Source organism: Protopterus annectens, chromosome 10.part0 (genome assembly GCF_019279795.1).
Source record: "Protopterus annectens isolate FY-2018-M chromosome 10.part0, PAN1.0, whole genome shotgun sequence".
In the NCBI taxonomy this organism is placed as follows: Eukaryota; Metazoa; Chordata; order Ceratodontiformes; family Protopteridae; genus Protopterus; species Protopterus annectens.
This window is the reverse complement of record NC_056744.1, coordinates 478,413,140-478,437,574: the sequence shown is the minus strand read 5'-3', so window position 1 is coordinate 478,437,574 and position 24,435 is coordinate 478,413,140. Positions and strand designations below refer to the sequence as shown.

Below are 24,435 nucleotides of genomic sequence, written 5' to 3'. Positions count from 1 at the left end.
TGGAAAGTGGATGCTCTAGCCTTCAGCTGGAAAAACCTATCAGTTTATGCCTCTCCTCCTCTGCCACTGCTCTCCAAGGTACTACTAAAGATCAAACAGGACAAGCCAAGGACGATTTTAATTGCACCAGACTGGCCTCGCCAACACTGGTACCCACTCTTGTGCAGTTTGTCATGCTTTGCTCCATGGCACCTGCCTCAGACTCCTTCCCCATTGTCTCAGCAGGAGAAAATGATTCTGCACCCTCCGCTGCAAACCCTGAACCTAGCAGCCTGGCCAATTCGCTAATCTATCCTTTACCATCCTTCAGTAAATCCGTGATGGATATCATTTTAGAGGCAAGGACGCCTAGTACTAGAAAATCATATGCTGCAAAATGGAAAAGATTCTGTGCTTGGAACCAATCTCAAGGAATGAATGCAGCAGTGCCCAGTTTACCTCAGATTCTACAATACTTAACTGAGATGCTTCATAAGGGGCTTGTCTTTTTTCTCCATCAAAATTCATGCCTCAGTCATTTCAGCTCATTATAGCACAGAGCCTCCCCTCTTCTCTCACCCACTGCTCAAGCAGTTCCTCAGAGGGGCCAAAAATCTAAGGCCACCCAGGAGAGCTCCAACTCCAGCCTGAGATCATAACTTTGTCTTGGAGAAACTCACTCTACCTCCCTTCGAGCCAGCTGCTAATGCAGATTTAAAATTTCTTTCCTGGAAAACAGCTTCCTTTTGGCAATCACTTCTGCAAGAAGGGTATCTGAATTACAGGCCTTTATGGCAGTGGAACCTTTCATCATCTTTCATGTGGACAGAGTGTCCCTCAGAACCACTCCCTCCTTCATGCCCAAGGTGGTATCCAGTGTGGCTCTTAATCAGTCCATTCATTTGCCTACCTTTTTTCTTAACCCACAGAACAAATGGGAACGGATACTGCACTCTGTAGATGTGCACAGACAGCTTAGATTCTACTTGGACAGGACTAAACCTCAAAGGAAATTTGAACAACTACTAGTGGCATTTGCTGCAGGGACAGAGGGGAAAGCTATTTCAAAACAAACAATTTCAAAATGGATAGGCCACTGCATTCATTTCTGCTATAAGCACCATGGAAAACCTGTCCCACAGGGCATCAGACCCCTTTCAACCAGGGCTGCATCCACCTCTATAGCCTTTCTCAAGGGAGTCCCTACTAGGGACATCTTAGAAGCTGCTACCTGGAGTTCTGTACATACTTTCACCAAGCATTACCATTTGCCAATTTTCTCTAAATCCAGGGCTGGTTTTGCCACTGTAGTCTTGCAGGGCCTTATAGCTGGTCCTAATTTTATTTAGATTCCTCCTCCCAACCTTAGCTTAGGGAATCTACCCAAATGTAATGACTGCAACAGTGAAACACGAAGAACATAGTACAGTTGTGTACACTTACCATAAATGTAGATGTTCGAATGTATTCACTGTTGCAGTCCTGGTTACCCTTCTTCCAGCCCCTTTTTCTACCTCTACTCTCACTTGCTATGCTCTAAAAGCTTTTTGGTGTATTTTCTTTTCTGTTGGAGGTATATTGCTTCCCATTAGTGGGGTACCTGACATCTGGGGCAAGAAAAACTGATGTAATGGTGTCTGCTGCATGTTTTATACCCTGACGACCTGACGTCATGGAAGAAGGAACAGCAGCCGACGCAGGACCAAAGACTTTGTTAATCAGGCTGACTGAGGGCTACTGCAAAGCAGATAACCCAAATGTAATGGCTGCAACAATGAATACACTCTAACATCTACATTTATGGTAAGTGTACACAACTGTACTTTCTGTCTACTGAACTCTAGTAATATAGTTGTGCTTATTGGCTAAAACTGAAAGTTCTCTGTATCCATTGTTTATTTTGTCTAGATTCTAACTACTCTTTGGAAAATTGGAAATTTCATGCTTCTTTCAAAAAGTTAACCAGAATTAGTAGGCAAGAGAATCTTAAAGCGTAACTGCTGAAGGAATAAATTGGAGAGGTGGAGCGAGGGGAAAAAGAAATAGGCAAGTAAAAAAAAAAATCAGCCCTGAGAAAAGAAAAAAATGAGGAAATATTGAACATGATAAAAGGGGATCCAGGAAAAAAATTAGGTAATTTGGGCCATAGTCAGGGCTTTATTACTGTGCTATACAAAAACCCAGGTGGTCATGGCTTTATTACTATGCTGTACAAAACTGGCAGACTATTCTGTTTTAAATTTATGCAGTGATTTTTATTTGTCTTGTTGAAAAGATCTGATGATTTATTTTATTTTCTTAGGTTCGTGAGAAATTGCTGACCAAACAGACTGCCATGGAAAGATCAGAAAAAGCTAAACAACTGCGTGCTCTCCGGAAGTATGGCAAAAAGGTTTGTGAATTTATAATTTATGCAACTTTTACAAAGTCTAAAGTGGAACAATTGTTATGTTTTGTCAGTTTGGGAACAATTTTTTTGAGAGGAATTAAATTGCTATTTGATAAAGGGTGCCACAATTGATACCAAAAAAAATTATATTAGGAAAACCTAAGTGGACATAATTGTCATAATGTAGGCCTTATGTCACATTTCCTGGGAAAAGCTGCCATTGTACAGGAACTTGTACCACTTATGAAGTGGAACAATAGTTATTAATACTTATTTGTGCTTTATTGTTTTTATCACCTTCCATGTCCCCTAATCTATGACATATTGTCAAATAGTCTTTATTTTTATAAGTTTCATTTGCTGCTGGAGCTTTGCACTTGGATTAGTGTACTCTGTGTTTTCAGTGTATAGTTTAAAGAATTTGAGAAAAGTTAGGTGTAACAGTAGATTACAGTTTTGATTGTTCAAAGCATTTTGGTAGAACAGTCCATCCATCCAGTGTTATTGAGCTGCATCAGATTCCTTTAGTGTCCCAAGAAAAGCCTACGTCATTCAGAGTTTATTAGGCGGATAGGGAAATTAAGTAGATTGCATGCCTTCCTTCTATCTCTCTCTCTCTTTACTCTGTCTCTGTGTCATGCTGGTTAGTGCTTGACAAGCAGACATATGCTGGGTAATTTTATATCCCCAACTGCAGATACCCATTTAGTGGCCAACAGCAGAATACAGGCATTTCTGTCACAACATGCTTTTGTAGAAGCAACTGCTGCATCACAACTGGATGCTGGTTCCCATGCATCTCCAGATGGTTGTTCTTATGTGTATACTAGGTTAACAACCACTTAAGCCTAGCCATACAATCCAAACATTTCCTATGAGTTATTGTGCCTTAGAGATTAAGTTAAGGGCTGTATGTTAGTTAGAGCATGTTTTAACAGCTGCCTTTGTCCAAAAGAAACAAAGGCGTCGGACCACTGGTGAATTTCTGATTTCCCATCAACTGCTTCAGTTTGCACTTGAATAGGTTTGGGGAAGGGCTCTGCTTCACATGGATGGAAGCCTCTTCCAGAGAATGGAGATTGTCTGAAGGTACATACCTACCCCCCCCCCCCCATCATGTCCTATTTAAGTCATAGGCAAAATTTAAATTGTTAAACTTAGTAGCTCTGGTGGTCGTCATTTTGCTTATAGGCAAAAGTTTCATCATCCACAGAGTGAGAGTTGCTGGAGCCATGTCAGACTCGAAACCGGTCACAAGTGGCGTCCCACAGGGTTCTGTCCTGGGACCACTCTTGTTCGGTATATACTTTTCCGAGGTACAGGCAAACGTGGGAGGACTATGGCTCACCAAGTTCGCAGACGACTGCAAACTGGGCGCCATAATCAACTCTCCAGCTGACACAAACATCCTTCAAAAAGGTCTCACGGAGACAGATAACTGGTGCCAGCGCCATGGTTTAAAGCTAAATGCCAAAAAATGTATAGTCATACCCTTTGGCAAAAACAATGTGCCCACAAATTACCACATAGGCGGAAACCCATTAAGTACAGAGAGTACAGGGACCTGGGGACCCAAGTTGATAGCAATCTCTCCTTTGAAAACCACATTGCCAAAGTGGTTAGAAAGACCTTCTACATAGCCCACCTCATCACGAAGGGTTTCACATCTATATCAAGAGAGGTAATCGTGCCCCTTTATTCATCCCTCATCAGGCCCATCATAGAATACAATGCCCCTTTTGGGATGTACCTTACCCGACACCTGCAGCAATTAGAAAGACCCCAAAAGTATCTCACCAAGAGGATCAAGGGTCTCAAACAGATGCCATATGCTGCTCGGTTAAAAAAAACTCCAGCTCTACTCAGTTGCATACTGCCTACTCCGAGGCGATCTATGCCTGACATACAAAGCTATGTCAAATCCAGAATTAATGGACATGCTCCACCTCAGTAAATCCAAATCCCTTAGAGCCACACGCTCGAGGGACTTGAACCTCAGCACAGAAATAAATAGAACTTGCTGGAGGGACAGGTTCATAACCCAGAGGCTCCCTTCACTCTGGAATAGAATTCCAGTTCATGTGAGGCAGAGCACCTCACTGAATCTCTTCAAGAAGAATCTCGATAAGTGGATGGGGGATCGTAGGTTTGTCCCAGGGATTACTCCCGTGTCACTGTTAGACAGAGGCACAGTAAACTAAACCTTAAAAAGGGCACAGTATACTCAAATCAAGGGGTGGCGTAAGCCGTACAGAATCGGGCTAGGCTTATAATTGCCCCAGGGCAGATAGCCTAGTATGAACCTATCAGAGTGGGGTCCAAGAAAGCCTTGTAAGCCAAGCATAAGTTGCCTCTCAGCTGTCTGTAGGAATCAGAATGTAAAGATATGGCTTTGAGATAATCTGCAAGTCTCCCATCAGCACTGTTTGGACTTTGGGGGGGGTTGAGCAACCCACGCCAGCTGCCTTTTCTCAAACTATGCAGACATTTGAACACTTCTTTGGGAGTATTTAATTAGAGCATTTTTTTTTTTCTGCCACCAGTGCCCAAGAAACCTGACCAGTCCTACTGGGGAAAGAAGCTATGTAAATATTTGTACAGGAATCTGGTGGTCAATAACCTTCTCTAGCTGCGCCCAGAAGATTAACGTTCGTGCCTGCTAATAATGTATTATTTGTTGTTCGATGGTCACATTTTGGGTAGATCTGGCAAGGAAATTTACACATACTACTCTGAACATTACATATTATCAATTCAGATGCTTTCAGTATCATGAAGGTGTCATAGAACAGGTTAGGGATATGTATGAGGAGATCTTGGATGGACTCCTACAATGGCGGCTTTTGAAACTTGTGTAGACTGTTGAGTCTTTGTTAGCATGTTGTCATATATGGCTGAGTCACTTGATGCATATGCGGCTGTGGATTCTTTTGGCTTTATTGGTGTGCCCAAAGATTCAGCTTTTGCCTGAGGACATAACAGGGCAGCTTTTCAGTGTGCTTTTAGATAAAGAATATATTTTTTGGGCCTTCTCCTAACTGAAAGTGTTCATAAATAGGAGGAAAAGAACAAAAGCTATGTAAACTGTGAAATGTCCCTCTTGCTTCCCATTTCAGCTGATGGTTCCCTTTTAAACATTTGGCATTCTGTCACAGGCTGTGCTATGGGACATTTCATACAAAAGAAGGCTTTCAGGAAAGTTCAGTGGAAAAGGTGACAGAAGGCCAACACTGGCTTTAAGTAGGGGCATTGTCCTCCTATGTAGCCAGGTGGGTTTCTCCCTTTTCTGAGTGTGCCATCCCCACTTCCCTCTGCATGCATGCCCTTTCCCCACTCACTAAGAGGAAGGCTATTCTTTTTCAAATCCTAGTAATTTGAGTTGACTGTAAGTTGATTGGTGAGAAAGTTGTGTTGGTGGTGACATGGTGGTGTAATGGTTAAGCTCTTCACATGATAGATATTGGGTCTAGTATTTGATCCTGACCTGTAATTGTCTGACTGTGCATACCCCTCTCATGTCCATATTGAGTTCCTTTAGTCTCCAAGGTAATGCTGTGTGTTTCCACCTCAAGATGGAAGGTACCAGACTGAAACACAGCCCTCCCAGTTAACTTGAGTGGTGTACTGGTAAAATGCACTTACAAATGATCAAAATCATGTGCAGCAGCAGGGACACCGTGTACCTATCGAGGAAGAGTTGTGTGGACCAGCCTCTGTAGACATTTTGTGGTGTACAGTATCCTCTAGATAGGAGAACATGGACCACAGGCTATATGTGCCACATCAGAGCCAACCCCTCAGTGGTGTAAAAAAATAGGCGTTAGGTGATTTAGTCACATTGACCATTGTTGCCAAGGAATGAGTATTTTTTCAGTTCGTAGTGGGTCATGGAACTGACACACTGGCATTTGCCAGCAGTCCGTGCTAGCAGTGGATGTGGTATAATCCCTGTTGACCAGTGTGTGCCTGCCATAAAGCTCTTAAACTTTGAGTCATTAAGCTGCTGGCCACCTGATGCCAAGTCTCCCAGATTGGTTTTATACCCATCTTTCACTTCAGAGACTTATGCCAAGTAACCCAGTCAACCTGCCCAAAATGAGCTAAGCACTGCTGCACTGAGTACAAGTTAACCAACTTGGATGTAGCTTGGAAGTGAACAGCATGATGATAGGGAAGAGACTGTGTGTTCAAGAAATGAGGAAGGGCAGTGCAGAGGAGTCTCTAAACATTTGATTCAGAGTTGGCTAATCAGAGGGAGGACAAACTAGAAAAGGTGTGGTAATTCTGACAGGAGAGTCTTCTGATGACTGTGAAGTATGTCATCAGATTCAATTTATAGCAGTCAGACTTCATTGTAAAGATAGAGCAGTTTTCATGACCTTAGTCTATGCTACACAGTAGGGCTACAGTGATGAGGAAAAGAAGGCAGGACAAAATGAGTTGCTGTTGCTAACCAGTGGCTTGAATGCTTATATTGGGACAGACAGACAGGCAAACAGAAAGAGATGTGAAGATTGCCTGGATCTATATGCTTGGTGCCAGATTAATAATAGAGAAGCCATTCTAGACTTCTGCCTAGTGAACCATTTATTGGTGGCCAACACATAGATCTTCAAGACTTTGACAAGAAAGAATACAAGACTGGCCATCATGCAAAGTAAGTAGACCTCCTCCCTGTAAGGAAGTGGCATTGGTGTCAAGTCAGAGATTGCAGAATTGTACTTGGTGAAAGGGTCAGCCCGTAGCATACACAACTACAGGCAGAGATCAAAGAAGGTTCTGAGGTTGACAGACTAGGCTAAAGACCTACCTGGATGTTGACTGTAGTAAAAGCACAGGATTTGAAGGAAGTGGTCATAGCTCTAGTACCTCAAGAAGAAGAGGAAATACGTAGTGCTGAAGAAGCTTCAAGACAGCATATTTGAAGACTAGAACATATATACTGTTGAGCCAAGTATGAAAATAAGGTTGTTAATAAAATGGAAATGCAGGCATCCAGGAAGCTGTCAAAGGAAAGGAGTGCAGGAGGAAGTAAGAGGGAGATAAAATGGAAAAGGCTAAGTGGGAATGCTAGTAGGCTAGCAAAACAATATCCAAGAGCAAAGTCATAAAGACTCTACCAACGTCTGGAAAGAGACTTGGCAGATGGCACAAAGAAACGATCAGGTTGCAAGGTAATGAATAGATAAAGAAGATGGTCTGCAGACACCATTCATAAACGATACCAGCAATATTCTGCCCACCAGTTCAATGAGCATGAAGATCAGATGGAAGGTGTACCTCAAGAAACGTAAGAAATAAGACAGAAGCTGTACTACCACATACACAACCTACAGTGAAAGAGAATGGTGAATCCACCATAGAAGTACAAAGTGCGCCAAGGAAAATGAAGTCTGGGAAGGCAGTAGGCTTAGATGAAGTTGCAGCAGATATGATAACGATTTTGGGTGCATTAGAGGAGAAATGTCTGTTGAGGGTAAATGCCAGTACAGAGAGAAAGACGTATGCCTGATGACATTAAAATAAGCATTCAAGTGCCAGTGCACAGGTACAAAAGAGACTTTTCCAGCTGCAGGCAGTACAGTGGTTATCAGACCCCTGTTAATTGTATTAAATGTTGGAGAGGGTGATAAATATGGAGATTATATGCAGATTAGCTGAAAGTAAGACTGTAGATGAGCATATCCTATTCAGATCAGGATGCATTGCAACTGACCCTATGTTTGCAATGAAACAAAGTGGAGAAAAAGCTAAAGATGGGGGCAACAGTCAAATGATCATTCCTAGAGTTGGGAGAAGGCTTACAGCAAAGATCCAAGAAAGCTGATTTGAGTAGTTTTGTGATTGATCAAAGTCCCAGAAACATTGGTAGAATGGCTGCAAATATTGTACAATAAGCCAATGACACAAGCACAAACAGTACTTGGACTTTTAGAGGGGTTCCCAGTTGGAGTGGATGTGCAGCATGGTTCAGTCCCAAGCCCACTCTCTTTTGTACTGGTGATGAATGCGTCAGCAAAAAAGGCTGGAGGAAACAGATCAGTAGAGTTGCTGATGTCCTTCTTTATCACTGTTGCAGTACCCTACATAGAAGGGACTTCCCCTCCAAGGCAAGCCAGAGCTCGGCCAGTATGCAAAACCCTAAAAGATCTTGTATGCGCCATAAGTCGTATTTATACTCCCCGTACAGAACATAAGGCATAAAAGGGATGTATGGACGCAACTACCCAAAACTTCTGTACCGCCATTTTGAATGCCATTTCTCCAGTTGGTCAGAACATCTTGTTGCTGTACTGAATATTTAGCAACACCAGATCACTAGATAAGTGCTCTGTTGGGATTGTGTTTTTTTTTCTTGGTATTATATTTTATTTTACTACCTAGAGTTTCAGTGTGGGAGGCAGACTCCTCATAACACTAGTCATGAACAGTGTCTCTTTTTTGTTTGGGTGCTTCCCACGACCATACCTCTTGTAGTATTTGTAAGACATTTGTGCCTAAGACACTCAGAAGTAATTTGTCTTCCTTGGTTATTTATCTTGAAAACTATCAGCTTAAACAGTTAGCCCAGGGTACCATGGCAGAGTCCTTTAGCCCTGATATACCCCTGCTAGGTTAAAAACAAGGCCAAGAAGTCTCGGCCAGATTCTTTAGGTGTCCAGCCTCCACTGGACATCCCTCAAGAAGGAGGTAATAGCTCTGTAGGTCATTCAGCATCTGTGTGGATTCCTCTGCCACAGCCCAATCGGAGGCAGCCTGGATGTTTTCACATGTCCTGTAAGGCTTTGCAAGCATCTGCTCTGGACATCATGGGGGAGCTGCTGTTGATTATCTTGAAGGGTTCTAGAGGGATTCCGCAGATATTGGTCAGGGAGGATGTTTGGATTCTGTTATCGAATCTCGACAGTGGTCAGAACCTCCAGTATTTGTTAGGGCTGATGTCCCTTCTAAGAAAAGACAAAAAACTGAAGCATGTTTTGGTCTGTCCTAAGGATCCTCAAAGGGAATGGCAAGCATTTACTCAGGGCTTGTTTTCTGCCTTCACAGCCTCAAGGCCTCCTTAAGGGGTTTTGGTACCTGCTCCTCTCTGGACAAGTACCCCTTCTAAACGGCTTAGGGAACCAGATTTCCTGGATGAGGATTCAGTGTCTGGTGAGGGGTCTTTGTCCTATTCTTCACAGATGCCTTCGCCTTTGGCTTATGGTTCTGATTAGGAGGAGTCTGTTACCCCCGAGTTTCCTTTCAAGGAATTGTGCTTTGGGGACACAATTGCTAGGAGCTAGGATGATGGAATTCTTTAAGTGGGAATTTGTTTCAAGTGTTTGAAATTCAGAGACGATATTACGAGTTGCTTTAGGTGCATAATTCTAAACCATCGTCCGTTCTTCCTGTGTTGGCTGCCTTGTTAGATACTTACATTGCTGCTTCCAGGTTTCCTGATTCTCAGCCTCCTGCTGCTAAGAAACCTGACCTTTCTATAATGTTCCTGAGGATTGTCAATTTTTATTTAAATGTCCTCCTACTGTGGTGTCAGTCTCTTCTGACAAACCTTCTAAACTTTAACTTTCTTCCAAACTTTTGCCTTCTGATAAAGATAGTAAGGCAGTGGAGAGGATTGGTAAAAAAAAGTTTACATTGCTTCTACTTTGGCCTTTAGGACTATTAATTACCAGACCTACATGACCAGGTATGCTGTGGCCTTGATTGCTCCGGCTTGTCAGGTTCTCTCTGACCTCCCTGATTCTAAAGGCAAATCCTCTGCCTTATCTTTTTTAGGTTCTGCTTGTCAAGTGGCTCGCCACTGTTAAGTGTAGCTGTGATTCTGCTGATGCCTCTTCTAGGACTGTGGCTTTTGGGTCCATCATGAGGCATTATTCTTTGCTTCATCTCTAGTCTCTGCCTGAGGGCATTAAGGCCAAGTTGCTGGATGCTCCTTTGATGATAAACATCTTTTTGGGACTTTTGCTGCTGGCATATTTGTCTCCTCAAGCTTGCAGGACCTTAAACATATTATTGTCTCTCCTATCCCCAAGTTCTAGAAGAATTTTCCTTCTAACTTTTTTTGTTCACAGGCAACCCCACCAGACCTCTAAGAAAGGGTAGCAGGCTGGCCCCTCTGCTAAGGTTTTTCAGATTTCTGTGGGCCAGAAACCTCTTTTGTCTAATAAGCCTGCTTCTCCTTGACAGTTCACCCCCCCCCTTCTTTTAGACCAGGTTCCTTTTTCCCTTTGGCTCTTCCTTTGTCTTCCAAATTTGCATCTCATCACTTCAGGCTCTTTGGTTCTTTCTATCATCCATCAGGATTACTTCATGGTATGGAAATCTGTCCTCCCTTTTTCAGGAATTCCTCAACTTCCTCTAGAGCAGCTTCCTCATTTTCTGAAGGTTTTAAGTTCCCTGTTGAACCAAGGAACCATTCTACCTGTCCCCCCTTCCAAGTGGGGAAGGATTTTTTTTATTCTAGGATCTTCCTGGTTTCCTTAAAGGAGAGAACTTGAAGACCTATTTTGGATCTGTCCTGGCTTAGCACCTTTCCTGAGGTCCCTTCCTTTAGGATGTTTACTCCTCAAACTCTGTTGCCTCTGTTATTACGAAAACAAAAAAGGGGCCAGCACCAGGAAATTGAAGCAGAGAATTTTTATTGTTACCAGACCGGTATCAGCATATAGCTTTCCTCAGTGGTTATACATGGTTAGGCAGCACAAGGACTGCATTTAAATAGTGTCCAATGAAGCAATAAATTACATAATTTCCTGTAAAGAAGACCTAATTGAAAGTAGTGCAAATAGATCTTATGTGCATAAATCATATATAATTATAAAATATGCCCAAAAATAAAGAAACAAAGTAAGTTGCATTCAAAAATACACAGCATAGCCCCTGATTATAAACACAATATTACAATTTATCATTCAGACCTGGTGGAAAAAGACCACCCAATTTGATTATCCATTTCTTTTCTTTTGTGTGTTTAGTAGGTTGTGCCACCCTGTTTTGAAGGATTTGTTTCCCAAAATTCTATCTATAATCGTAAATGTGAATTTAGCTGTTTTGTGAATCAAGGAATGCCTATACAAGGCATTAGTCATTCTGGCATTCCTGATATCTCCTAGATGTTCAGATATCCGACATCTAAACTGTCTAGATGTTTGTCCAATGTAGAATGCTTGACATGTACATGTGGCCAAATAAATGACCCAATCAGTTCCACAATTAGCGAAACAGTTGATGTCAAATAATTTACCTGTATTCTTGCTGGTAAAGTTTTTGGTCTTAAACATAAATTTGCAAAAGGAACAATGCCCACATGGGTAACACCCCACTAGTTTTTCCCCGGAGAGAGTAGTTTGATGATAGGTGATGATCTTTTTGTAATGTGAAAAGTGTGACCCTAATGTTTTCCCCTTTCGGTATGAGAACTGACATCTATCACCCAACCAATCGTCAAGTCGTGTGTTACTTTTGAGTATATTCCAATGTTTCGATAAAGGCTGTCCTCTAACAGTAATTCCACTATAACACCCGGAATTATCACATTTCCATCAAACCAGCCTTAAAATTGTTGTCTCAAAACCCAGAGAGAAAATAGAAATATTAAGAAGAATAAGTAACAACAATAGATAATAATAATTCATATACTCATTAGAAAGGAGTTTTATTTTATTATACAAGTTTTACTAATATAAACTTCATCAATATAAACTTTATTATATAAATTTTATCAACACAATTTATATCAATTTTATTATTAAAATATTTTATATTTGATTGTACTATGACATATTTAGTGAATAAATTATATACCACTTCATAGATAATATTTAATACTCAATTTAATTTATTGAAGAAATAAGTACAATTCCGAATTTTATGAAAATAAGAATTTATGAAAACAAGAATAAGTATTAGTTTTTACATGTATTCAGATGTATTTATATGTATTTATTGTTCATGCTACGTTATTGATGACACAGCATTTGGAAGTATTTTGAGTATTTTCTATGGGAGTTCATGTTTTGAGCGCCAATTTTGAACCAATAGGAGATAGAGAGAGACTATTTGAATGTTTTTTTAAATGAAAATTAATGGATTCTGATGAAGTCTCATGTTAAGAGATGAAAGAGCGCTAAATCCAATTGTACTTTTGTTTTTTATTTTATCCTTGGCATTGATGTTTTTACATGTACTGTGGTTCTACCCTGCACGTTTGGAATAAAGTGTTTCAGCTGGTTCTGGGTGTTATAGTGGAATTACTATTAGAGGACAGCCTTTATCGCTACCTGGCAGCGTATTTTGATCTTTGGTTCCTGTTTTATCCTTCCTTTTTGGACAGGAAATATTTTTTATATTCCAATGTTTGTCAATAATCACAATAAACTGACTGGTGTTCCTTCCGAACGTGGTAACCAACCTGAGAGTGTCCCGATTATTCCTAGTATGTTTTTGTCTGTATGTTAAAAGGCTGTCCCTGGGTTGGTTGCAAGCCCATTGTAATGCTGTTTTGACATTATCTGGACTATACCCCCTCTCCAAAAACCTGTTTGTGAGATCATGATGACAATGAGTAAGGTCCTGCTGTGAGGAACAAATTCTCTTGATTCTAAGAAACTGGGATTTGGGAATGTTGTTGATGATATGCTTGGGATGGAGACTAGAAGCATGTAACAAACTATTGTATTGGGGATACTTCCTGTAAACCTTTGTTCTTAAAGTATGATCTGATTTGCACTCCAAATGTACATCCAGAAAATTGATTTCTTGGGCATTGTAGTTCGCAGAAAATTCTACCCCCCATTTGTTACAATTAAGATATTCCACAAACTCCTCAAGATATTCAATGCCCCCTCTCCTAACCAGCCAACAGTCATCCAGAAAACGTCGCCAGATATCAATCTCGGGTAAATACAAGTTGTGTAAATCATTGTAGATGGTGTTCCTCTATGTACCCCATGAATAAATCTGCATAAAAGGGAGCGAAGGATGCACCCATGGCTGTGCCCTGAATCTGCCAATAACATTGATCTTGGAAATAGAACACATTTCTGGTAAGTACATGTTCAGCCATGCAAACCATGAGAGTGTTAAAGCCAGGGCTATAAATGTTGGTTCTATTAAGCCAAAATTCCAATGCCATCAAACCAGCCCAATGGGGAATACAGGTATAGAGTGACTTCACATCCAGTGTGCACATTAACCAATGCGGTTCCAATTGGAAATCCGTGACTATTTGTAAAAACTCTGTTGTCTTTTATTCTATCCCTGATGTGTGTTAATAAAGGATCTGAAGTAGGAGATTCATTTGTCTGCAACCTGTGGGTTATGGATCCGATATCGGATACGAACCGGCATGGTTTTCCAGCTATGGATCCAAGCTCTCAGCTCTTCCCCTCACCCATAATGCCCTGCTCTACCCTCATGACCCCAGATCTCATTTGCCGCGCATGGTGACTGGATTTCTTTCTCAAGCTCTCAAGCTAAGTGGTAGTTTTACTGTTTAAAATCAGAATTTTAAAGTTTTTATTGATTTTTTGTGTGAAAGTGTAGGTTTCCCCTTTGATATTTTTCCTTTTTAGAGTTAATCTAAAAGTTTTATCCCTCCCCTCGCTGTTGGCGTAGAGTGTGTGTGTTGGGCCTGTGTGTGTATTGGTTGTTTAGTTACTTTAGTTTGGTAACTACTTTGTTAGACTAGGATGGCAGACCAACCTAAGTCTATATTTTCTAAATGCTACGAGTGTGGCCATAAGCTTTCCCCAGCTGATGGCCACACTCGGTGTCTTAGATGCCTGGGGGTTGAACACCTCACATCTGGATGTTCCATTTGTGCAGGGTTCAACCCCAGGGCATTGAAGGAGCGGAGGTCCAAGCTTGTTTTGGCGGGCCTTTTACCGCCGGACTCGGCTCCAACCTCCGCTCCTTCCGGAGTAACCGTGCCTACGGTTATTCCCTCTGTGGCACCCCCTCCTCCTCCTGGGACTCAACCTCCCGTTTCTGGTTCAGAGGAGAGGGATGCTAAGAAAAGGGACCGGAGGGAGAAGCACCATAAGCGGCGGGCCGAGACCTCTGTTTCGGCCCCGCCAGCCAAGCGGGCTTCTCCCCCGGCTCCGTTGTCGGCTCGGTCTCCTCCTTCTCGGCTCCGGTCTCCAGTGTGTTTTTCACCGGGGCCTGAGGAGGAGGAGACCCGATCTCCGTCGAGGCTATCGAGGAGGCACTCCAGGCCTACCTCGGTAGCCTCGTCGAGATCCACGTATAGCCTTTCGGATGCTGATCTGGACCGGATGATGAGAAGGTTCATCCAGGCCCAGATGCAGATGGGAGTGCTCTTGCCTCCCCTCTGGGAAGCTCAACACCCTTTTTCAAACCGATTGCTCCTTCTCCGACCCGCTATCCGGGTTCGGAGCAGCTTCGGAGCCGGGGGTGGGTCGGCGCCGATAGTACTTTGTACTTCGGATCCGACCCTGCCCTCGAGTGCATCGGATCCGACCTCTGAGAGCCTGAATCCGAGCCTCGGACCCGGGGATCAGTGCTCGCCGGCGCCGTCTGTGTCGGAGCGCACTGTCCTTCGGATCCGGCGCGGCGCGGCTCCGATCCACTCTTCGGATCCGAGGGGGAGCCGATTGTCAGATCCTTTGGTCGAGGTCGGCTCCCCTTCGGCATTTGATGTAGTGGAGAGGGCACTGTTGAGGGTCTCCGGACCCCGGCACTTGTTTCGCTCCGTCCCGCGCTCCCTCTGCACTGGGCCAGGCTTCCACCATCCGGCCCTTGGGACAGCCCGCTTCTGTGCCCAAAGTTGCTCCAATGGAACAAGTTGCTGCTTGCGAGGAGTCCTCTGACAGCCCCCCAGAGGATGTCCCTCGCAAGCATACATGCAAAAGGAGGCACATTGACTCCCCCGAGTCTCTCACGGAAGACACGGACTTGGAGGAAGGGGAAGGCTCCCCACGGTCACCCCGAGGATGTCTCATTTGGAGACATCATGGAAATGCTCCGTATAAGGGGGGGGTGGTCTGCCCCCAAGTCTTCCTCGGACGAGTCCGTGTTCTTGGAGGCATTTGAAGCGGGCCCGTCTACCTCTTGGGTGTCCCTCCTGCCGACCCCCTGGTGGACCTCATTACCACCAGGCGTGGAAGGAACCAGACACCGTGGAGCCAATTCCTAAGAGGCCCGATAGGATCCTTAGCCCACCGTCCGACCGTGCCCATTGGAGTAAGGGGCCTCCGGTAGATGCCATGTTGACGGCGCGGCCACCAAGAGGGAACTTGCTCAGGAGAGTCCTCAGTCCATCCCGAGCAAGGAGTCTCGGATGATGGACCACTTGGGGAAGCGGATGTTTAGTTCAGCGACCTTCTCGGTAAGGGCGCTGAACTACTTGGCACGTCATTAGGATGCAGCGAGATCTCATTAAAGAATACGCTGCATCTCCCCCAGAGTCCATGTCGGAGGAGGACAGGGTGCTGCACCCCACCCGCATGGCCACTCTTAGGTCAGTTACTAATACCTCTATGCGGCTACTCTCCCACGCCACGGAAGGCGCTAGAGCCGCAGGGCAGGCCTAGTCACTAGGCGTCAGGCCTGGCTCCGTCCTGCGATTTTTCTGAGCCCTTCAAAGCGTCATTTGCGACGCCTTTGATGGTTCTGCTCTCTTTGGCAAAACCGTTCGCGAAACGTTGACCCAGAGCGAGAAGGACATGAAGACACTGTCTGCTGTCGGAATCCGCTTCTCTGCACCCCAGAGGCCCTACTCTAGGAACCAAAAGGGTCAGAAGAAGATGTGGTTCCGGAAGTCGCAGCAGTCCCAGCCTGCTCCGGACAACCAGTCCTTCCGTGGCAGAGGAGGACAGGGAGGACGCCGCCCTAGAGGCAGAGGGGCTCCCAGAAACTTCGGGTCCAGGGAACCTTTCTCTGAACGGCCCGCGCAGCAACCCTGAGGGGTTGCCCGACTGCTCCTCTCTGGGGGCAGTCGGGGACGTTCGGGGCACCTAGCGGCATGGGAGTCCATAACATCAGACCGCTGGGTTCTCCAAATCATATCCAGAGGATATCGCATCCCTTTTCTTCACTTTCCAAAGTTGAAGTCCCTCCCAGACGTTCCACCCGGTCAACGGGAGGCCGCTTTGGCAGAAATTGGCCATCTGCTAAAGAAAAGAGCCATCCAGTCTGTCCCCCCAGACCAGATCAGATCAGGGTTCTACTCCAGGTTCTTTTTAGTGCCAAAGAAGACGGGGGAACTAAGACCAATTCTAGACCTTTCTCTCTTGAATCTGGCAGTCCCCAAAGAAAAATTCCGAATGGTCACTCTGCAATCTATTCTCCCCCTTCTGGGAGAAAATCACTGGATGTGCTCGATAGACCTCAAAGACGCGTACTACCACATCCTGATGGACAGGCGCTCCAGGAGGTTCCTCCGCTTCCGGCTGGGAGCCAGTCACTACCAGTTCGGGTCCTTCCCTTTGGTCTCACCACAGCCCCAGGGTGTTCACCAAAGTATTAGCAGTGGTAGCGGCCCACCTGAGGCTTCAGGGGTGCAGGTCTTTCCCTACCTGGACGACTGGCTTCTTACCGCCCCAACAAGGCATCTACTATTAGTGGCGAGCGCCTTCTTTCTCCTTCTTGCTCCTTTTCTGGGCCTTACAATAAATACAAAGAAATCCAACCTGGCCCACACAGCTCTTAGATTTTATAGGGGCCAGGCTAGACACAAGGAGTTTACGAGCCTTCCTCACTGCGGACAGAGTTCAAAATCTGCAGCTCCAGGTGCGGGCCATTCTCCACTCGAGTTCTGTTCCGGCGGAGTTGGTCCTGAGGGCTCTAGGGTCCATGGCGTTTGCTATAGCACTTCTCCCTCTTGCCAGGCTCAATATGCGCATCCTACAGTGGACTCTCTTAGTACAGTGGTCATACCTTGCTCTCCCTATGCATCATCCCATTGCGATCAGCAAGGCTTGCAAGCAGTCCCTCTTGTGGTGGCTTCACTCCCCAGATCTCCACGGGGGCCGCCCATTTTGTGCTTCTCCCCCTCTCGCCACGGTGACCACGGACGCCTCCCGCCTCGGGTGGGGGGGGGCATTTTGCGGGCCGGACCGTCCAAGGCACGTGGAACGATTCAGAGACCTTACTGCATATCAACGTTCTAGAGATGAGAGCAGTGCTCTTAGCGTTGCTAGCACTTCAGGACTTTCTTCCCTTGGGAACAATTGCGATTCAATCGGACAACATGTCTGTGGTCTGGTACATCAACAAGCAAGGGGGAACAAGGTCTTACCCTCTTTGTCGAGAAGCCATGAGAGTTTGGGAATGGGCAATCTCCACCAACCGCTTTCTAATAGCAACGCACATTCCGGGTCGGTCCAACATCCTGGCGGACAAGCTCAGTCGCACCATTCTGACCCCTTACGAGTAGTCTCTCAATTGTCAAGTAGCGGAACGCATATTCGCACGGTGGGGAACTCCTTCATGTGATCTTTTTGCCTCTCCCTCAAACACCAAGTGCGACAGTTTTTTCGCTCTGATACCTCCCCCAGGAGGTTCCCCAAGAGACGCTCTGGTGCATGCTTGGCCACCCGGTCTTCTGTATGCTTATCCACCCTTGCCTCTGATGCTCCAAGTTCTTCAGAAAGCCTCTCGGGTGGGTTGCAGAATGATTCTCATTGCTCCGTTTTGGCCTCGACAGATCTGGTTCCCCTTCCTAAGGTCTCACTCGGTGAATCCTCCTTGGATTCTAGATCCCATTCCGGATCTGATATCCCATCCATCCTGCATACCTCCTCCGAATCTGGACAACCTGAAGCTGACCGCTTGGCTGCTCCAGTTCCACTCTTGATCAGGACTCCCGGTATTTCGTCACCTGTTAAGGCAATTCTGGTGGCAGCTCATAAACCGTCCACTAGGAAGGTCTACCGCAGCAAGTGGAAACGGTTTTCTTTGTGGGCGGAGTGGCAAGGCCTGAATCCCTTCACGGTTCCTCTCCCCTTAGTGCTTGACTTTCTAACCACTCTTTTTAACGATGGTGCCAGCAGTTCCACAGTCAAAGTTTAACTGGCGGCAATTTCTCATTATCACATTGGCCATGACTCTAATCCTCTTATGTCAGCCAAGTTGTGTAAAATTTTCCTTAAAGGTACTTTTCTTCTCAGGCCCCCTGTAAAACAAGCGGTTCCTCCTTGGGACCTCTCTTTGGTTCTCCAGGCCTTGACCGCCCTTCGAACCAGCTGCCACGGTGGATCTCAAATTCTTGTCTTACAAGACAGCCTTTTTGGTAGCCATTACATCGGCCAAGAGAGTTTCAGAGCTTCAAGCTTTATCAGCTAAACCTCCTTACTTGGTATTTCATCCGGACCGTGTCTACCTCAGGACCAACCCGTCCTTCCTTCCTAATGTCGCTTCTGAAGCAAACATTAATCAGTCCATTAACCTCCCTGTTTTCTTCCCTAAATATGAGAACAAAGGTGAATATAAGCTTCACTCATTAGATGTCCACAGGCAACTTAGATTTTATCTAAACAGGACGGCTGGTCATAAGCAATCCGACCAGTTGTTTATTTCCTTTGCAAAATTTAATTTGGGCAAGCCAATTTCTAAAGTTTCTCTGTCACGCTGGATTTCACAGTGCATCTTATTGGCTTATCAAGCTTCAGGAAGGCCCGCACCGGAGGGTGTTCATGCCCATTCAACCCGGTCAGTATCTACCTCGGCAGCCTTCAAGGCTAGGATTCCTCTAGATGATATTTGTGCTGCAGCCACGTGGGCTTCATCTCATACTTTTATCTCCCACTATAAGTTGGATCTTGCATCTAGGGGTAGAGCATCATTTGGCTCCGGTGCTCGGAATATCTTTCCATGATGGCCGCCCAAGATTCAGGTAGCTGGGGACTCTGTCCCACAGGTTGCAGACAAATGAATCTCCTACTTCAGATTTAGAAGTTATGTACTCACCATAACGTTCCATCTGAGTAGGTGTATTCATTTGTCTGCAACCATCCCGCCCTCCTATCCCCCTGGCCTTTCAGTTTCCTGCATATTATCTGTTACCCTTTTCAGGTGTTGTTGCTGTTGGCAAACTCGATCTGAGGTCATGAGGGTAGAGCAGGGCATTATGGGTGAGGGGAGGAGCTGAGAGCTTGGATCCATAGCTGGAAAACCATGCCGGTTCAGATCCGATATCGGATCCATAACCCACAGGTTGCAGACAAATGAATACACCTACTCAGATGGAACGTTATGGTGAGTACATAACTTCTAATTTTAAATGTTCAGTCAGGTAAGCAGATAGAGGTTCAGTAAGTGAACCAATTCCCGAGACTATTGGTCTACCTGGAGGTGTTTGAAAAGATTTGTGGATTTTGGGTAGTAGATATACATATTGTTTAGATGGGTCCTGTATGGTCAATTGAATTTTAGTTTTGGCACTGATGATCACTTCCTCAACTGCAGATTGCAAAAATTCATCAATATCCTTCTTGAAATTGGGAGTGGGGTCCAAAGACACGTTCAAATAATGCTGAGTGTTAGACAACTGTCTCCTTCCTTCAGCCCAGTAATAACTTGAATCCATGACAATAACTGCCCCTCCCTTATCAGCAGGAAGTATAATAATGTTAGTATTGGATTTGAGATCATCTAAGGCCTGTTGCTCCTCCCTATTCAAATTCTGTCTCAGGATGTTCCCAGAACCCATATGATGATGTAAATCCTTTGATTGCTTGCTGAAAAATGGCAACATGTTTGTCCATGGGTGGATTAAAATTAAATGGTAGAAAACGAAATTCAGCGGATCTTTGAGAATGATCCTGTTGGTCAAAAAATAATTTCAATTTAACTTTTCTACAAAAGGCCAAAATATCAGCAACAAAAATGCTCTCGTCCACAAAAAAGCCCGGAACAAACCCAAGACCTTTATTTAACAATGATTCTTGAATTGGTGTTAATACATAACTGGATATGTTGTGTACATTAGAAAAAACAGTATTCATTTCACTATGGACTGGAAAAGGTCCTCCAAGCTTTGTACCCCTGTGTTTGCGTCCCCCCCCCCTGTGTCTCCTACCCCTAAAGGGAATTCAGAGCTACGACCTCTTTTAGAAACAGGAGAGTCACTGATGTGACTTGCTTCCGTATCTGTAGTGGAGGATTCCTCACCTGAGGTGGTGCCCTATGAAGTATCTTTTTTCAAAATAGAACGAGGCCTCTTTTTGCGTGAAAAATTAGAATTCCTGGAATTCCTGATACCCTCAGCAAACCTCACACCTCTCTGTGACTCAAATTAATAAATTAAAGTAATAAATTACTTCAGGGGCTATGTGCGGACAAGGACGACATACAGGTTTTTGGAATAGAATTGAATAATGGCTTAAAGGATAATAATATAACTGATCCAGTTGGCGGTTGCAGTCTCTTATTTACTCAACTAGGGAAGCAAATCAAAACTTTACGTACCAATATTTGGCATTCTAGGCTTGTTAAAGCCTATCAAAACCGTAACATTACTCCCAGAGGTTTAAGAATTAAACAACAGCCTCTAGTTAGTAAAGCGGATGAGACACTGCTACAGGAATGGAAATTGGCACAACAGAATGCATCCATGTCCTTTGTGAACATATTAGCTTCCTTTTACAATAGGACTATACAGGTCAATATTTGTGATGTACAAGAAACTTGTGATCGGTTGAAAGAATATGAATATTTACCTAACTTCAAAGAAAATTTGAGCACACTATCCAGGGAATTGATTGCCTTTGAGAATGGCTTAAAGGAGAAAAAAATTGCATAAATTTTCCAGGGATGTGGAAGATTATGATAGAGGGAAACCTTCTGAGTCACAGAGAGGTGTGAGGTTTGCTGAGGGTACCAGGAATCCCAGGAATTCTAATTTTTCACGCAGAAAGAGGCCTTGTTCTATTTTGAAAAAAGATACTTCACAGGGCACCACCTCAGGTGAGGAATCCTCCACTACAGATACGGAAGCAAGTCACATCAGTGACTCTCCTGTTTCTAAAAGAGGTCGTAGCTCTGAATTCCCTTTAGGGGTAGGAGACACAGGGGGGGATGCAAACACAGGGGTACAAAGCTTGGAGGACCTTTTTCAGTCCATAGTGAAATGAATCCTGTTTTTTCTAATGTACACAACATATCCATTATGTATTAACACCAATTCAAGAATCATTGTTAAATAAAGGTCTTGGGTTTGTTCCGGGCTTTTTTGTGGACGAGAGTATTTTTGTTGCTGATATTTTGGCCTTTTGTAGAAAAGTTAACTTGAAATTATTTTTTGACCAACAGGATCATTCTCAAAGATCCGCTGAATTTCGTTTTCTACCATCTAATTTTAATCCACCCATGGACAAACATGTTGCCATTTTTCAGCAAGCAATCATAAAGGATTTGCATCATCATATGGGTTCTGGGAACATCCTGAGACAGAATTTGAATAGGGAGGAGCAACAGGCCTTAGATCTCAAATCCAATACTAACATTATTATACTTCCTGCTGATAAGGGAGGGGCAGTTATTGTCATGGATTCCAGTTATTACTGGGCTGAAGGAAAGAGACAGTTGTCTAACAATCAACATTATTTGAACGTGTCTTTGGACCCCACTCCCAATTTCAAGAAGGATATTGATGAATTTTTGCAATCTGCAGTTGAGGAAGGGATCATCAGTGCCAAAACTAAAATTCAATTGACCGTACAGGACCCATCGAAACAATATTTATATCTACTACCCAAAATCCACAAATCTTTTCAAACACCTCCAGGTAGACCGATAGTCTCGGGAATTGGTTCACTTACTGAACCTCTATCTGCTTACCTGACTGAACATTTAAAACCTTTATTAACACACATCAGGGCTAGAATAAAAGACACAACAGTTTTTACAAATAGTCACAGATTCCCAATTGGAACCGCTTTGGTTAATGTGCACACTGGATGTTAAGTCACTCTATACCTGTATTCCCCATTGGGCTGGTTTGATGACATTGGAATTTTGGCTTAATAGAACCAACATTTATAGCCCTGGCTTTAACACTCTCTTAGTTTGCATGACTGAACATGTACTTACCAGAAATGTGTTCTATTTCCAAGATCAATGTTCTTGGCAGATTCAGGGCACAGCCATGGGTGCATCCTTCGCTCCCTTTTATGCAGATTTATTCATGGGGTACATAGAGGAACACATCATCTACAACGATTTACACAACTTGTATCTGGCGACGTTATCTGGATGATTGTTGGCTGGTTTGGAGAGGAGGCATTGAATATCTTGAGGAGTTTGTGGAATATCTTAATTGTAACAAATGGGGGGTAGAATTTACTGTGAACTACAATGCCCAAGAAATCAATTTTCTGGATGTACATTTGGCGCGCAAACCAGATCATACTTTAAGAACAAAGGTTTACAGGAAGTATCCCCAATACAATAGTTTTTACATGCCTCTAGTCTCCATCCCAAGTATATCATCAACATTATTCCCAAATCCCAGTTTCTTAGAATCAAGAGAATTTGTTCCTCACAGCAGGATCTTACTCATTGTCATCATGATCTCACAAACAGGTTTTTGGAGAGGGGGTATAGTCCGGATAATGTCAAAACAGCATTACAATGGGCTCGCTACCAACCCAGGGACAGCCTTTTAACATACAGACAAAAACATACTAGGAATAATCAGGACACTCTCAGGTTGGTTACCACGTTTGGAAGGAACACCAGTCAGTTTATTGGGATTATTGACAAACATTGGAATATACTCAAAAGTAACACACGACTTGATGATTGGTTGGGTGATAGATGTCAGTTCTCATACCGAAAGGGGAAAACATTAGGGTCACACTTTTCACATTACAAAAAGATCATGTGCCCGGAAATCACCTATCATCAAACTACTCTCTCCAGGGAAAAACTAGTGGGGTTTACCCATGTGGGCATTGTTCCTTTTGCATATTTATGTTTAAGACCAAAAACTTTACCAGCAAGAATACAGGTAAATTATTTGACATCAACTGCTTCGCTAATTGTGGAACTGATTGGGTCATTTACTTGACCACATGTACATGTCAAGCATTCTACATTGGACAAACATCTAGACAGTTTAGATGTCGGATATCTGAACATCTAGGAGATATCAGGAATGCCAGAATGACTAATGCCTTGTATAGGCATTCCTTGATTCAGAAAACAGCTAAAAAATTCACATTTACGATTATAGATAGAATTTTGGGAAACAAATCCTTCAAAACAGGGTGGCACAACCTACTAAACACGAAAGAAAAGAAATGGATAATCAAATTGGGTGGTCTTTTTCCACCAGGTCTGAATAATAAATTGTAATATTGTGTTTATAATCAGGGGCTATGCTGTGTATTTTTGAATACAACTTACTTTGTTTCTTTATTTTTGGGAATATTTTATAATTTTATATGATTTATGTACATAAGATCTATTTGCACTACTTTCAATTAGGTCTTCTTTGCAGGAAATGATGTAATTTATTGCTTCATTGGACACTGTATTTAAATGCAGTCCTTGTGCTGCCTAACCATGTATAACCACTGAGGAAAGCTATATGCTGAAACCGGTCTGGTAACAATAAAAATTCTCTGCCTCAATTTCCTGGTGCTGGCCCCTTTTTTGTTTTCATATAGTTATTTGGCCTGTGCATCTACCATACTTGCTAGCTTCTCCTTTGTATGCCTCTGTTATTACCTCAGGCTTTTCTGGTGTCCTTGAATCTGAAAGATGCTTACCTTCATATCCATATTTACCCTCTTTTTCAGGAAACTTTTACGTTTCTCTGTGTCTTCCTCTTATTTTCAGTTATCTGCTTTTTCCTTTGTCCTCTCTACTGCCCCAAGGGTGTTAATAAAATGCCTAGCTACTGTGATGGTCTTCTGCATGCTCAAAGTCATTCACATTTTTCATTATGTAGACGACCTGTTGCTTCAGGTGTCTTCTCCCATTCAATTGTTATAGAATCTGGAGTTCATTACTTTTCTCCTTCAAAGTCTGGGGTTTACCATCAACTTCCAAAAGTTCGTCTTGACTCCCTGTCAAGATCATGTGTATCTGGGATGCAGGAT

At 43.6% G+C, this 24,435-nt stretch overlaps 1 protein-coding gene across 1 annotated transcript in view; it reads left to right on the top strand.

Annotated features, from left to right (window-relative positions):
• Positions 1–24,435, top strand: part of EBNA1BP2 (EBNA1 binding protein 2) — a 352,840-nt gene that overhangs the window by 204,957 nt on the left and 123,448 nt on the right. Inside the window, exon 5 of the mRNA XM_044085375.1 lies at positions 2,282–2,371. Within this exon, the coding sequence (XP_043941310.1) occupies positions 2,282–2,371 (90 nt within the window). The remainder of the gene's footprint in view (positions 1–2,281; positions 2,372–24,435) is intronic.